This window comes from Archocentrus centrarchus, chromosome 16, assembly GCF_007364275.1.
Source record: "Archocentrus centrarchus isolate MPI-CPG fArcCen1 chromosome 16, fArcCen1, whole genome shotgun sequence".
NCBI lineage: Eukaryota > Metazoa > Chordata > Actinopteri > Cichliformes > Cichlidae > Archocentrus > Archocentrus centrarchus.
Genome location: NC_044361.1, coordinates 14253310 through 14268093, shown reverse-complemented (window position 1 = coordinate 14268093; position 14784 = coordinate 14253310). Strand labels below are relative to the sequence as shown.

Sequence of the window (14784 nt, the reverse complement as noted above, 5' to 3'; positions counted from 1 at the left end):
TGAACAGGACCTACTAAAGTGCAAACCCATGTTTTTTTTGCCATTAAATTTAAAATGGCAGAGGTTACTCTGCATTTTGCAACTTGATCTGTGTAACTAGATACTGAAAGAATCTGGAGGTCTAGTCAGACTCTGTAGGCATCTCTGTAGGTGAAGACTGGATTCTGCCTGGACTATGTGGACATGACACATGCACTGCATATAAATATAACAATAGCTAAGCAATCAATAAGCCCAAATTTGTACTTCATTTCCATTTCTGTGCACAAAAAAGTTATTTATATAACCCTATTAAATCATAGTCTTCACTAGGGAAAATACACCCAGTTTTGTTTTCCTATTCCAACAGATCTTTATTTAGAATGTAGATGTCGTGTGTGTTTATTTTTGAGAGTGAAAGTGCAACACTGCAGACACTAGAAAGCCATTAAGCTTGCCTGCTGTCAGCGAGATGTACCGTTACACTGTCAAACAGTCTCATAATTAATTAGACAAGTTGCTCTATTTTTGACTGTTCAATCAAAAAAGACTTGTCCTGTTAATACAACTTGACAACACAGTCCCACTTAGACCCAAGTGCTCTTCTAGATAGTTTTTGTGTATATTTGGCTGCTCTTCTCATGACTACCATGTCTGCTCTTCTTAAAAAGACTGGCTTCTGTGAACCACTAGTTAATTAGAATAATTAATAGAAATTTTATAAGGATGGGCAAAGCTGGAAAAGCTACATTTGTATTTGTAAAAACCTGGGTGTTCGTCAGCTGACACCGAAACAAGCTGCAAACTGAGAAAATGGACCTCGTGCAAAGATCACACCAAGAGAACAACATATAACTTTTAAGAGGTGAAAGAAGACTTAAGAGTATCAGCAAAACACCTGCAGAAAGTTTTACAACTTGCTAAATCTTTTTTTGTGTGTCCATGACAAACACTGAATAGGGACAATCTAAATGGAAGGTCATGAAGGGTGTACAAAAAATAAATAAATTATAAAGCAGCACATTTCCAGTTTGCAAAATACCTCCTAGATGTTCCACAACACTTGTGGGACAAATGTTTTGTGGACAGATGAGACAAAATTGGAACTTTTTGGCAAAAATGCACATTGTTATGTTTGGCCTCAGGGCCTGAAGAAGGGACTGATTAATTCAAAAATGTATCTAGAACTTTTAAAAAGCAACAATACGGGCCAGCAGTTCATGACCTGAAGTTTAGGAGAGCCTGGGTGTTCCAAGAAGACACTGACCCAAATCACACCAGTAAATAAACAACAGACTGGATGAAAGAGAATAAAATTCATGTTTTGGGATGGCCAAGTCAGAGTGCTGACCTTAACAAGTGAGATGCTGTGGCATGATGAGAAAAGAGCTGTTCATTGAAACTGTTTTCTAGGAGGAATGGTCCAAAACTTTCTCCTTATTGTACAAGTCTAATGGGCTGCATCTGCCATTACTGCATATTTATAAAGCTTAATTTAAGTCTTCATGAATGGTTATGGTTTCTTGAGTCTTTGTGAATTCCTTCTTCTTTCCTGAGGGTCTTATGACATTTTACATCAAGGTCAAGAAGAGGTCTTTAGTAAGAAACATGGGATGCAATATTTTACATATTTAACCCTAACCCTTAAAACACAAGCCCTCACCCCCACTCAGCACAGCTGCTACTGCCTGCTGCTTCTTGTCCATCCAACCAGCCTTGTTTCCACCACCGCCGCCTGGCCTTTCTTCAAGTCTGTTCAGCTCCCATCCTCAATCATCCTGAGTCCTACATCTGGCTTCCCCTTCTCCCCTTTGTTGTTTTCACCCTAAATCTAAGTCATGCTCATGTGTCAAAATTCATATAAAACAAAGTGCTCTAATGAACTAATAACTTAAAGAGTAATGCTAGCAGATAATGCTTTTCTATTCATAGAATGGGGTGTATATTAGTATAGTGTACCACACACAAGGGGCAGCACAGCTAGAAGGGCTGGGTTCGAATCCACCTTGGCTCGGGCCTTTCTGTGTGGATTTTGCATGTTTGCGTGGGTTTTCTCCGGGTACTCTGGTTTCCTCCCTCAATCCAAAGACATGCAGTTACTGGGGTTAGGGTGATTGGTGATTCTAAATTGCCCATAGGTGTGAGTGTGAATGGTTGTCTGTACCCCTGCAACAGGCTGGCAACCTGTACAGGGTGTCCCCTGCCTCTCGCCCTATAACAGCTGGGATAGGTGCCAGCCCCCAACCTGTGACCCTGAATAGGATAAGTGGAAGAGAATGGATGGATGGATTATTACATCAAGATGGGGATGCAAAGAAGTGTAAACTGAAAGAACTGAGCCAGGAAGTTAATGCTGAATCTAAAATGTCAAATATGTGCAAATGTTACTTGTTCAGTTTAAGTCCAGGTGAATATTTTTTGTGCAAAAATCACTGTCTGATTTTATTGTTTTTGACTTTAGTTAAAAGAAGATAAGGTACAATGCTTTGCAGTATTTTCTAATTATAAACCACTGTGAAATTTGGAAGGCTTAGAGCAAAGTTTTATGTATAATTAATAGATAATGTTTTAGCTAATTTCAATTCTTTGTACTGTGACTTCATGTGGCTTTCCTATGATAACATACCCTTGGACAACAAAAGTTTTATGCCTCTAAATCTTCCATATTTCCCATAATGACTGAGTTTAGGGAACTAACATGTAGGTAACAATGTGCTGTTTAAGTCACTATTTTTTAGTTACTGGTTCTATTGTCTAAATCCATAACATAAACTGAAAAATCTGCTTTTAGAACTTCGGAGGCCAACAGCCAGCTTATCTGACGGCAGCACAGTTGCGTGGTGGTTAGCACTGCTGCCTCACAGCTACAATGACATCTACAAGGTCTGGGTTCGATTCCACCTTGGCCCGGGCCTCTCTGTGTGGAGTTTGCATGTTCTCCCCATGTCTGTGTGGGTTTCCTCCCACAGTCCAAAAACATGCAGTTAGGTTAACTGGTCACTCTAAATTGCCCACAGGTGTGAATGTGAGTGTGAAATGTTGTCTGTCTCTCTGTGTTGGCCCTGAAACAGGATGGCAACCTGTACAGGGTGCGCCCTGCCTCTCGCTCTATAGCAGCTGGGATAGGCTCCAGCCACCCCCGACCCCCCCTGAACAGGATAAGTGGAAGAGAATGGATAGATGGATGAAACTATGAAATAGTAAACTCTACACACTTTAATACTGAAGACAGATTTTTATGGTATAAATTTCCTTAGGGCTATTATTATTGGATGCATATGGACACGGTGCGCAAGAATAATTATAGAATTTATTTAGAGACCATTTGGGGAATTACACAGAAACCAATTTGAAATGGCAATTTATAAATGCAAAATGATGGATGCTAGATAACATCGGAGCGGAAGAGATCACCTAAAATATCTCAGAGTTTCTTACAAGGGTCAAGAGAAATAATGAAAAATGAAATGTGATGGATTAAACCTAGAGAGGGACCACAGAGACTGTCAAGCACTCTGAAGGCAAACAGTGCCCCTGAGAAGAGAGCCCCTTAAAAGGATAAACACACTTTAACTGACACTCAGCCCTGGACCAAATTCAGGGTTTGCTCAGGGTGTAAACATTTCTGAGCTGTTGGGGCTAAATTTCTGAGCTCTACATGCTCTAGATGTGACCATTCCCTTATTAAATAACACAGCCTGCATGTCAGCATGCCCACAAAATGGGTCTCAAATTTATTCTCAGTAGAGAAGCCCCAGGCTTTATATCCTTGTATGATCAGATTACAAGCTAAACTTTCTCCATTCGTCTGTTGCGTGTTTTCAAATTAAAACCGAGCATTCCATTATCACCTAAAATATCTACTCTGGTTACAAATCTCACACCAAAGCATCAAGTTCTTCTTCCCTCTTGCGTCTCAAACTCTCTCCCGCTATCAAACTGTCACTCATTTTAACCTACAGTTTTCTCCTCTAGCGTGTTATCCCTCGCTGTCTCCAACCCAAATTCACCACATTCTCGCTCTCTGTGTATCCCCATTCTTCCCTCTCTCACCTTCATGCTACCCTCTTTACCTCCTATCTTGCTTTTCTGGCTCTATCTTTTCCATCCCTCTTCTCTCTCATGCTTTTGTACCATCTTCTTTTTCTTTCTGTTGTTCTGTTGTTCCTCTCTATCTCTGTTTTTCTCTCTCTCTTTGCTTCCTCTGTCTTCATTCCCCAGGGGGTATTATCTCAGTCGGAGGCAAATCTGCCCAATTATAAACCTCATCTCTCCTAACTCTCTTTCTCTCTTACACACACAAATACTAGGTTCTCCTGCATCCACTGCCACACACACACACACACACACACACACACACACACACACACACACACACACACACACACACACACACACCCTCTTCTCACAGAAACACAGAAGCATAAGCACAAATACAGTCACACAGGCACAAAAAAAATCCACCTCCCTATTTTGCTCTTCTTCACTGTCTATTTCACTGGCTCCCAACACACACAGAGACTCAAACACACAGACACGAACACCACCATTCCCCTCCTCTCTCTGTCACACCTTAAAAACCCAATTATACACGCTTCCTCACTTTTCCTCTTCTTTCCTTCTCTCCCTTCTCCTTCATTTTTGCCATCACCACACTCATCTGGAGGGAACCACAACGAAAACAAGGGTGAAAGACGAGAAGACGGAGTAAGAGCCCAAAATAGAGAAGAGGGTAAATTTGGGAAAAGAGGCAAGGAAGGAAAGAAGATGAGGGGGCAAGATGAGAGCTGAGTAGATTGGAAAAGTGGCTGATAGCACGAGACAAAAAAGGAGAGGCACAAGGAGAGTAGGAGAGGAGGGAAGAGAACAAGAGGAGAGGAGTGGAGATAGCGTTAATTGCTGGGCCAGTATTAGTGCTGGGTTGACAGTTTCTTGTTGAGAGAAACGCTGATTGGATGATAATGATGCTGACTACTAGACTGCTGCACTGCTGACCCAATGGAAATAGAGGGAGAGGAAGGGTTGTTAGTATATAAGTGTATATAAAGATGGATGGATGAACAAAGTCTTTAAATAGAAATTTGAGAAAACAAGTGTTATTATGTTGATTTTTCATTGATGATGCGATTACACTGTAGAACTGTGGGTCCTGAAACATTCAACACACACACACACACACACACACACACACACACACACACACACACACACACACACACACACACACACACACACACACACACACACACACACGGAGCAAGCAATGTTTGAAAATTATTCATGTGAAATATTTCATTTATTGTCTTTCTTCTCCTGTGTTATTTTTGGGGTGCATCCACAGTATGCCGAAGCTTCGTGCCTTACTATTCTTCCCTCCTAATTAAAGTCCTAATCCCCCACTAACTCATCATGGCTGAAATAAGCCTAAACTAGACTTCTGAAAAATGTCCTCACACCAAGAGGACAAAAAACATAAATTTGACTTCCCCCTACGGATCCCCTGGAATCACTTGCAATTGACAGGAAAATCTCTGATTATTCACAGTAGCTGAAAGACAAAAAGCATGGCCTCTGCCTCAGGCACACACAACCAAGGTTGCTGACCTGAATACGCACTACACTGCAGTGGGGTTGGGTATCAGGGATGTCAACAAGTAACATAACAATAACTAATGTGAGCAGAATAGATACCTTTTACCAATATACTGCACAGTAGTGCAGTCAGGCCAATGACTAAGTGTCCTCTAGGGCTCACTAATAATAACACCTGTGTTACAGCAGCACAATACAAGGAAAAAAAGAGAAGAATCGAAGAATTTTTAAAGCAGAGAAAATCTGGACCATCCTCTCCATGAGGAATTCACACATATTGTACCTTGCTGATACAGTGGTTGCTGATCCTGGATTGCGCCTCCACTAAGATTGCAGAGCAAAACAACTGCATTTTGGACTATCCCATTGGTAACATTACTTCTGCTGGCCTAGGAAAAGCAAGAGACAGACACAGGATAACTGAGTTACAGGTTAGCTCAGAACATTTTGCATCCTACAATTATCCAAAAGCTAAATGGCTAATATCTAACCTTACACTAAATAAAATGATTTTAGACAGATAATGAGAGAAGTATCAAGGTCGTGAGCTTCCACAGCTTATGTGACTAAAAGAAAAGAAAATCATCACTTTGTACATGGGCCACAAAAGCCACTAACATGTTATATATCCTACATACTGCCATGCATTTGAGACTGTTGTCTCTGGTGTGTAATGGGCCACAAAACACAGAAATCTGTCAACCAGGAAAAAATAGTATGTGTACAGCATGGATGGTTTGTCATCATTTTGTTATTTAAAATGTAAATACTGTACTGAGAACACAATTAATTATTTAATTAAGTAATGGATTGTTAAAAGCATCCTTCCTTCACTTATATTTTTTTTTTAAAAAAAGGAGCCCATAATCTTCACCTTCGTCTTATCCATCCTATTTATTCGTTCTACTCCATCTTTCTCCTCTTTACAAAATATTTTCTCCTCCCTCCTACAGTAATTCACTTCTCCTTTGCCCTTCTGCCCCCCCACTTCACTATTTGATCCTCTCTGAGATACATCAGCTCTGCCTCCAGGGTTGGTGCACATCAGTGTGATCTGTGTACGTGGTGATAAGCCAGGCTGGTACTCATCATGTGCAGTTGCCTGCGGCTGAAGACAATGACATCAGTTTGAGCTCAGGACAAACTGCCTGGCAGTAACCACAAATGACAAAGCTAATCTATTTTGATCTTTAAAGACTAATAAGCTTCTAAAATGCTGTGTTGTATAATGTACATTGTAAACAAAAGTGTAAAGCTGGCAATGACCAGGAATGGCAAACCAAAGCTTAACTTGGACCCTACACCTAAAGCGATAAACATCCAACTTGCGTAAGTGTTTGTTAAAGTGTTTACTGCAAGCAATTCACTCTGATCAGTCTGCCACCTCAGGCACGGCTAACACCCAGTTCAGAACCCTGGTCTAGCCAGCATCCTGTGGTCCTTTCATGTCTGGAGCAGAACTACTACATCATTTAGACAAATACAATTAGGTGAGTTTCTCCATGACAAGTGTGATCACCAACGACAGGTGTAATCAATCTACATCAGAGAGTTTCAGGGAGTATAAATCAATCCAAATGTGAGCAATATAGACGGCACTAATGGATCCAGACACGACTGGTTCAGGCAGGAGTAAACAATCAGGAGACGAGTTAATCAGGCTGTTGGACAACAGTGTTTAAAATTCTGTATCAGCTAGCCGGGGCTGGACAGGCAGCCATGCAGAACACTGATTATTAAGTGAGTGTGTGGAAGTGCATGTGTTGGTGTAAAGAATAAATTAGAGCTGGTTTGGTTTGTACTGTGTTGGTGGGTGCATTAGGCTGTTCGTACGCAAAAAAGGGTCAGGTGAAGTAGTTTGCTGGAAACACTGTTATGCCTCACTGATAACAGACGAGTGCAACGTGTTTGCGTGCGAGCCCTTGTACGCGGTTTTAATAGAAGAGTTCATATTCTCACTCTATTACCCGTTCCTCCTCTCTGCTGCTGACCTGCCAGTCAATTACACCAGCCGTCTAATAGGTCAACACAACTCAGACTAATTTGCATAAACACGAGGGTTGGATGGAGGGAGAGAACAAAAAGCAGGAAACACACATAACATACAGAATATAAACTTAGCTGCAACAAAAGAACAAAAGAACACAAATGCTACAAAATATTACAAACTCTGATAACTGGTTTTGATGTGTTTATTGTAAAACTACATTTAACTTACTGACCAGTTTGAATGGTCAAGTGATTTGCAGACTGGCTCAATGAAAACTCAGTGATGAAATATGTTTGCTTTCTTACCCTAATTAGTTGAAAGACCATTGGCAGGATCCTGCTATGTTTGATCCACCTGAAAAGGAGAGAGAAAATACACTTTAGATAGCAGTTGAAAAATAAGGGCGAAGAATTAATTTATGGTTTTCAACGTGCTGTTCACGCATGCTATTTGCACACACATGCACATGCAGATAAAATTGGCTATTTCATCTTCATTAAGGTTGGAGTTCTGCTACAATGACTTCTGTCTAGTACTAGTGGAATTGGGAAAAGAAAAAGAGAAGTGATGTGAGCAGATGAAGTAAAAGGAGGTGAGAGATGAGAGGGAAGAGTTAAAAACAAGACAAGGAAAGAAAAGATTACATTTTGCAAAGAGGAAAAAAAAGAGGGCAGATTAGAGAAGAGGGCGTGAGATTTGGACAGAGACAGGTGGAGGAGCAAATGAATGAAAGGGGAAGTGGAAAATATAAAAAGGAAGCAGTAATGTGGATAAATCTACACTAAACAACTTGGGGGAAAGGAGGTAAGAGAGAGAGTAGAAGAGAGAAAGACACTCTGTCTATTTATTGATTAAGGTTCTTTAAACCACAATCAGTTTCTGAGTGGGTGGAGTGTCTACATTTATGCACACGTATAGCAAGAAAGCACTCAAGCAGTAATGTGAATAAAGCTAGCAAAAAAGCAGACAGGTGTTAATATGCTGAAGGTAACAAAGCCTGTCTACTGATTTAAAAACCTGTCCTTGTTCTAACTGTGATTTATAGGCTCTCTCTTAAACAAGCTGATTTGACAGTATTAAAAGAGTTCTTTTTTTTTTTAATCAGCAAACAAAGTGTTCCACTTCATTACAAACATGACAACATTTCAGTCATGCAATACTCCAAGAACCTGAAAACAACGGACCATTAACTACGAGGCTTAATTTAATAATAGTCAGATATCGAAGTAAGAAATGCATCTGATTAGCTAAAAATCCCAAATACCCATCTCAGGCTGCCCTCAAAGCTTTTCAAATGTCTTTTTTTTTTAACCACTTTCTTTGACAGGTAAATTTTCCATATATACTGTGTTCTGTCAGTGTCCCTGTTCCACTTGATGCTGAAGTCCTCCAACCTGTGTTGATAACATAATCTCTACACCGGCATCATGTACCTATTATTTTTAACTTCGTGGTTTTAGTTGATAATATTAGATCCTTTCACGGTTTCATTGTTAGATTTCTGCATACTTTGGTAAGCTGAGATATTCTGACGGATGCTGCCATCAGCACCACTAAAATATAAGCAGGATGTACCTTTATTTTTAGTTGCACAGTCACTCAATCTCCATGCACTAACTGACTGACTACAGGTGCAGGACACTTGTAGAAATATGACGTTGTAGACAGTAATGAATTACTGTTGTGGGTTCTCTTTTTCTGTCATGATGATGTATTTTAATGTACCATTAAACCTTTCATAAATGTGTTAAAGTGTGTGTCTGCATGTGGGTTTGTGATTGTTTGGGTTTGATTGTTTGCTTGTAGATGTGATGGATGGCCTCCCATTAGAGAGGTGACAGGCTGAGAGATGAGAGGACAGGCCAGGCCAGCACAACATGATAAACTGGACCACCTTTAAACTACCAGCCATTCATCAAGACACAGGACCCAGCACCAGACAGTGAACAAACCAGGGTTCAATAGACAAACTATAATAGGAAAACACAGATGATTCAACTCTCACTGCATCAGCAGCATATCACATATGCACTCAACAGCTGTTTTATTAGAGGTAATGCAATAAATGCCACAATATCAATTGATTAACCCTTTGCCCTACTTTAGTTTTATATGAGTTTATATACCTGTTGTCAGCTACAACACTCTGCAAAGCTAAAAAATTGAAAATGAAATCATTTTCCACACAAATCGATGATAAATACAGCTAAAGTCAGGAGTTTATAATTAACAGCACTGACAAATTAGATTATATCATAATGCATTAACACTTGCCTAGAGAGAAAAATGACGCCTTTTTATAATAAGCTAAAAAAATATTTTAAACATTTTTCAAACATTTATTTATACTGGAGTGTTAGACCACAAGAGCAGGCTGTTACATGCAATTACAGCCTTTTAGCCTGAGAAAATGGCCACTTTTGTGTTAACAGTTAATGATTCCAATTTACTTTAGAACAGAAAGATGTAGGTGTCCAATTAACTACCGCAATTTGATATTATGGCTTTACACTCTGAGTCTATGACAAGCCCATAGTAAAAAGGAAAGAACAGGCAGGAAACATGATTTGTTTAATTTATGAAATCTTAATCCTGCCTCTTACTTGGTTAAGGGGCATGCGTGAAAAGACCGCATCAACACGTGTGGCATCCAGGCATGCTGAAAGGATGCCTGTATGCATGTAAGGACACTGAAAATCCATGTGCAAACACACATGTAACCACACAGCATGAGGGTCTCTGGCTAAAGGTCATAGTAAATGTAGTTGTTTGAAGGTGTGTCTGGACTGTGATAATGCAGAGAGAGACAGCAGGCTGCCTTCCCAACGTTAATGTCCCCAATTTACCATCTAATTACCGCTCGGCTGGCTTCATAGCCACACTTATCTAACCAAGACCCAGGCAATTTAATTTCTGATTGTATAACCGCAGTGATGGAGGGAAAGTTGTGGAGAGAGGGCACAGAGAAAAAGAAAAATGTGGACTAATGTTAATAAATTAGAGATGGTGAGAGAATGAGAGCGAGGGAGGCAGAGAAAAAAATGTAAAATGTTGTTAATAATGTCAAAGGAAAAGAGTGAGAGAGAAAACATGTAGAGGAAAGAGTGCTGACACCAATTTGAAAAGTTCACGTCACTCTACTTGTGTCGAGGAAAGAGGGGGACGAGGAGAGGTGGAGGAAGAGAAGGATGGAGACGAAAAGGGGTAATATTACTGATAAGAGAAGTAGGGGCATACTCGGCTGTGAGGACGAACTTTCAACTCTGCGAGTAGGGGAGGATGGGATGGTTAAAGATGGAAGGAGACCGGGATAATAGTGATTAGAGATTTGTTGAGCTATTATTGCTGGAATAGATAACACGTGGATAGAAGCTGGGACAAAAATGAGAGAACCACAAAACAGAGGCTTAATGATTGTTGTAAATGAATACTTATTGATTAAAGATGAAAGATCAAGCATAAAACTCTGAATGAGCTACATCACTTGACCAAGTACATGTCCATGTTCAATTTGTGCTCCACCAACATTGCTAATGACTGCATTTCTACAGTTAAAACAGTGCATGCCTTACACAGAGTCAACTAAATCTAAAAATACTGACAGTATCATGAAGGTAACAACTACACTTTACAAAATAAGGTTCCTGAGCTGAAATGTGCATTTCATGAGGAAAATTGCACACATTTTAGTTTTCTCCTTCTTTTACCTCCAATTCTTTTCTGAGCCAGAAGGTGACACACATCTAATTATGCTTTCTTACCAATTAACACTTCTCTCTTAGTCTCAACCCTTCTAGCTTTGTCAACATTTTCTTTCCTCCCAAGTATTACCTCACTCTCCACAATTCTCCACAACTCCTATCCTTTCTTTTGCACATTCATCCACTTCCCTTCCTCACTCTCTCAGCCTCCTCTCTTTTCACCCACACTTTCTGTCTCTGTCAACAGCTCAGAAGAGAAGACAGATGACCAGAGAATCAAGACTTACTGACAGCTGCTGTCAAAGCACATCTATCAAACACACATACATCAGCGTGCAAATAAATGCATGTACACACACACACACACACACACACACACACACACACACACACACACACACACACACACACACACACACACACACACACAGGTGAGTCATCTCATGGCTAGACAAGGAATCAGCAAATTTCCTGTGCAACAGCAACACATCATTACCCCTTTTTATTTAGGTGTCAGATGACTGCTTTTTTAAAGAGATGTTTTTTTAAAATTCCTGCATAGTGAATTACTTCCACATTATGCAGCAGTGAATCTTACTTCAACACCAGCAATAATTTTGTCTTAAGAGTCGTATATTTAAAGAGCGTGCATCACATTTTTAAGCAAAGCCTCTCGGGACTAGCTAGTGTGCCAAGGTATATCAGCACAACATGTCAGGTCTTTACACATCCCAGCTGATACAGTACCTTATGCCTGCCACTAAACTGATTACTAATGTACACAGCACTGGCTTTAAGCATGCTGAAAGGGTCTTGTTGAATGCAGATCACCAGCAGTGCTGGAGTTGTGAAGGTTTTGTTGCTGTTAGCTGTGAATGTGCATCAGCTACAACAAGCAAATAATCATTTGTGTATATCTATGTACTGGAGTAGGCAAATAAATTACTGCTTATAATAAGGAAGAGTGTGTTAGTGTGTGTTTAAGACGGTGCCCATTTATCCGTGCGCGTGTGTGTCTTTGTGTGCCTGTGAAGGATTCACAGTGCGGAAAGGAGAATGAATGGCCTTGGCATTAAAACATTACAGAGTGCCTAAAATGCACCTGTGTATATTTGTATCTGAACCTGCTAGGACTGCAAAACACTTGGATGCTACCTATTCGAGGTCTTGCAAAAAAAAAAAATACAGAGAAGCATAATAATGGATTCAAATGGATACTAGGAGTATTTTGTAATACTTTTACTATATTACTAGTGAACTATATTTACTTGTACTATTTATCAGCATAAGTTCACTAGCAACATTACAATGCTTCAACAGTCTGTTGTCTGTGTCTGTGGTTAATTGTGTGTGACTGATGTGTTTGCATTACCTGCAGATTCCACTGTTGTGTTCAGTCATTGATACCAGCAGTCTGAGTGCGTGGAGGGGGATAGGCTCTGGTGCTCGTAGAAGAGTCTCGTACCTAGACATAAACATGTCGGTGTACAACATTTGGCTTTCGTAGTGTTAATAATTAATGCACTGTTCTGATCATTAGTAAGAGAGAGTAAACTAGAACAGATCTGGAGAGAGGGGTGGGGTGGGGAGAACGAGAGTTATAATAGGAGAGAAAAAAATGTAGGAAGAGAAGCAGCTAGGGGAGAAACTGATAAATAAAAATCTTATTGGTATAGGAAGAGACAAGATATATCCACATAGAAGATGTGCAGGAAACATGATAAAAACACACTACAAACATTGTATTGTCTACTTATTCTTTGGCTTGTGTAAAATGGACTTTGTTTTTCATAGATTGAACAGTCACTTGCCAGTTTGTTGTATTTGTAGAAGCAGGTTGCAAGCCACAACATGTTATAAAGAGGTTTGATATCAACAAATATATACCATGTCATTCAGATTTGGTATACATCTATGATGCTCAACTCTGAAGTTATCTGTTGTGACGGAGCGGTTTTTGACCTAGCAGCAACACTAATGAAGCTCTTTTGGTTAGAATATTATGTGTATGTAAAGCTTTTAATTACTCAAAAGGCACCTGTGTCAGATAAGGATCGGGTCAGACTCATGGTCTTGGCTGTGAAACAGTCTAGAGAAATTTTGCTTTCATGTGAGGAAAACATGAATGAAAACACCCTTGCACAAAACAGTGGGTACTGTATGCTACATATTACTACATCTATCATTGAAACTGACTGCCTGTTATTTTGGTTATATTGTATTGATTGAAATTCTGTATTGATTTTAAAAATGTTATTCAAGTGGACAGTAAAATGTTTCTGTTCCTATAGAGACAGCTAATACAGGAGGAATCCAGACACACTGAAGCTGCACTTAGAATAAACCAGACCAACCTTAAAAGCAGAGATTCAGTGATGAGAGATAAGATACACGAGCTTCCACCCCTTATTTCCTCTTCTGCCCTTCCTCCTTTTTCATGTCTCTCTTTCTCTTCTTCTGTCCTTTCCTCTTTTTCCTCAATATCACCAACTTGGACCAGCAGGACCACACTCAAGTCAGACAACACCCTCAAAACAAATACAGACCACTCGACTGCACCACACAAAGACAGAAAACACAGAGAGTATTATTATGAATAAGTGTTTAGAATACTGTGTGTGTGTGTGTGTGTGTGTGTGTGTGTGTGTGTGTGTGTGTGTGTGTGTGTGTGTGTGTGTGTGTGTGTGTGTGTGTGTGTGTGTGTGTGTGTGTAAATTAATATTTGGTTCTGAGGGGACAATAATATGCATTAACAATTTTGATTGAACTTGCTGAGTAGCATTTGAAACGTCCAAACTTCAGGATGTCACATAGCTTTAGATTAATGAACAAACATGCAAAAATGCAAGTGTTCCATCTCAGACTCTGCAGTCAGCGTGTTAAATGTTAAAGTTCACAAAAGTACGATTAGAAAAAAGACTGAATAAGTATGGATTGTTTGGAGGGGGTGCCAGAGAGAAAGCCTCTTCTCTCTAAAAAAAAACATGGTAACAAGGTTTAGGTTTGCAAAGTTGCAAGACTTCTGGAAGAATGTTTTGAGAAAACCAAACACAGCATATCAGCATGGACACCTCATACCAACCGTCAAGCACGGTGGTGGAGGAGGGATGATTTGGGCACCTTGCAGTCACAGAGTCAACCATGATCTCCTCTGTGTACCAAATGATTCTAGAGTTAAATGCGAAGCCATCTGTGCAACAGGAAAATCATCCATCCATTTTCTTCCTCTTATCCGGGGCCGGGTCGCAGGGGCAGCAGCCTAAGCAGAGAAGCCCAGACCTCCCTCTCCCCAGCCACTTCCTCCAGCTCATCCAGGGGGACCCTAAGGCGGTCCCAGGGCAGCTGAGAGATATAATCTCACCAGCATGTCCTGTGTCTGCCCCAGGGCCTCCTCCTGGTAGGATATGTCTGGAACACCTCACCCAAGAGGCATCCAGGAGGCATCCTAGTCAGATGCCCGAACCACCTTAACTGGCTCCTTTCGATGTGGAGGAGCAGCCGCTCTACTTTGAATCCCTCTCA

At 40.3% G+C, this 14784-nt stretch overlaps 1 protein-coding gene across 3 annotated transcripts in view; it reads right to left on the bottom strand.

The window, feature by feature from the left end:
- Positions 1-14784, bottom strand: part of ulk4 (unc-51 like kinase 4) — a 92404-nt gene that overhangs the window by 20892 nt on the left and 56728 nt on the right. For all 3 annotated transcript variants that reach the window (XM_030749211.1, XM_030749209.1, XM_030749210.1), the window contains exons 28-31: positions 13617-13815; positions 12635-12727; positions 7867-7915; positions 5855-5960 (exon numbers count right to left, since the gene is read on the bottom strand). In XM_030749211.1, the coding sequence (XP_030605071.1) occupies positions 5855-5960; positions 7867-7915; positions 12635-12727; positions 13617-13815 (447 nt within the window). The remainder of the gene's footprint in view (positions 1-5854; positions 5961-7866; positions 7916-12634; positions 12728-13616; positions 13816-14784) is intronic.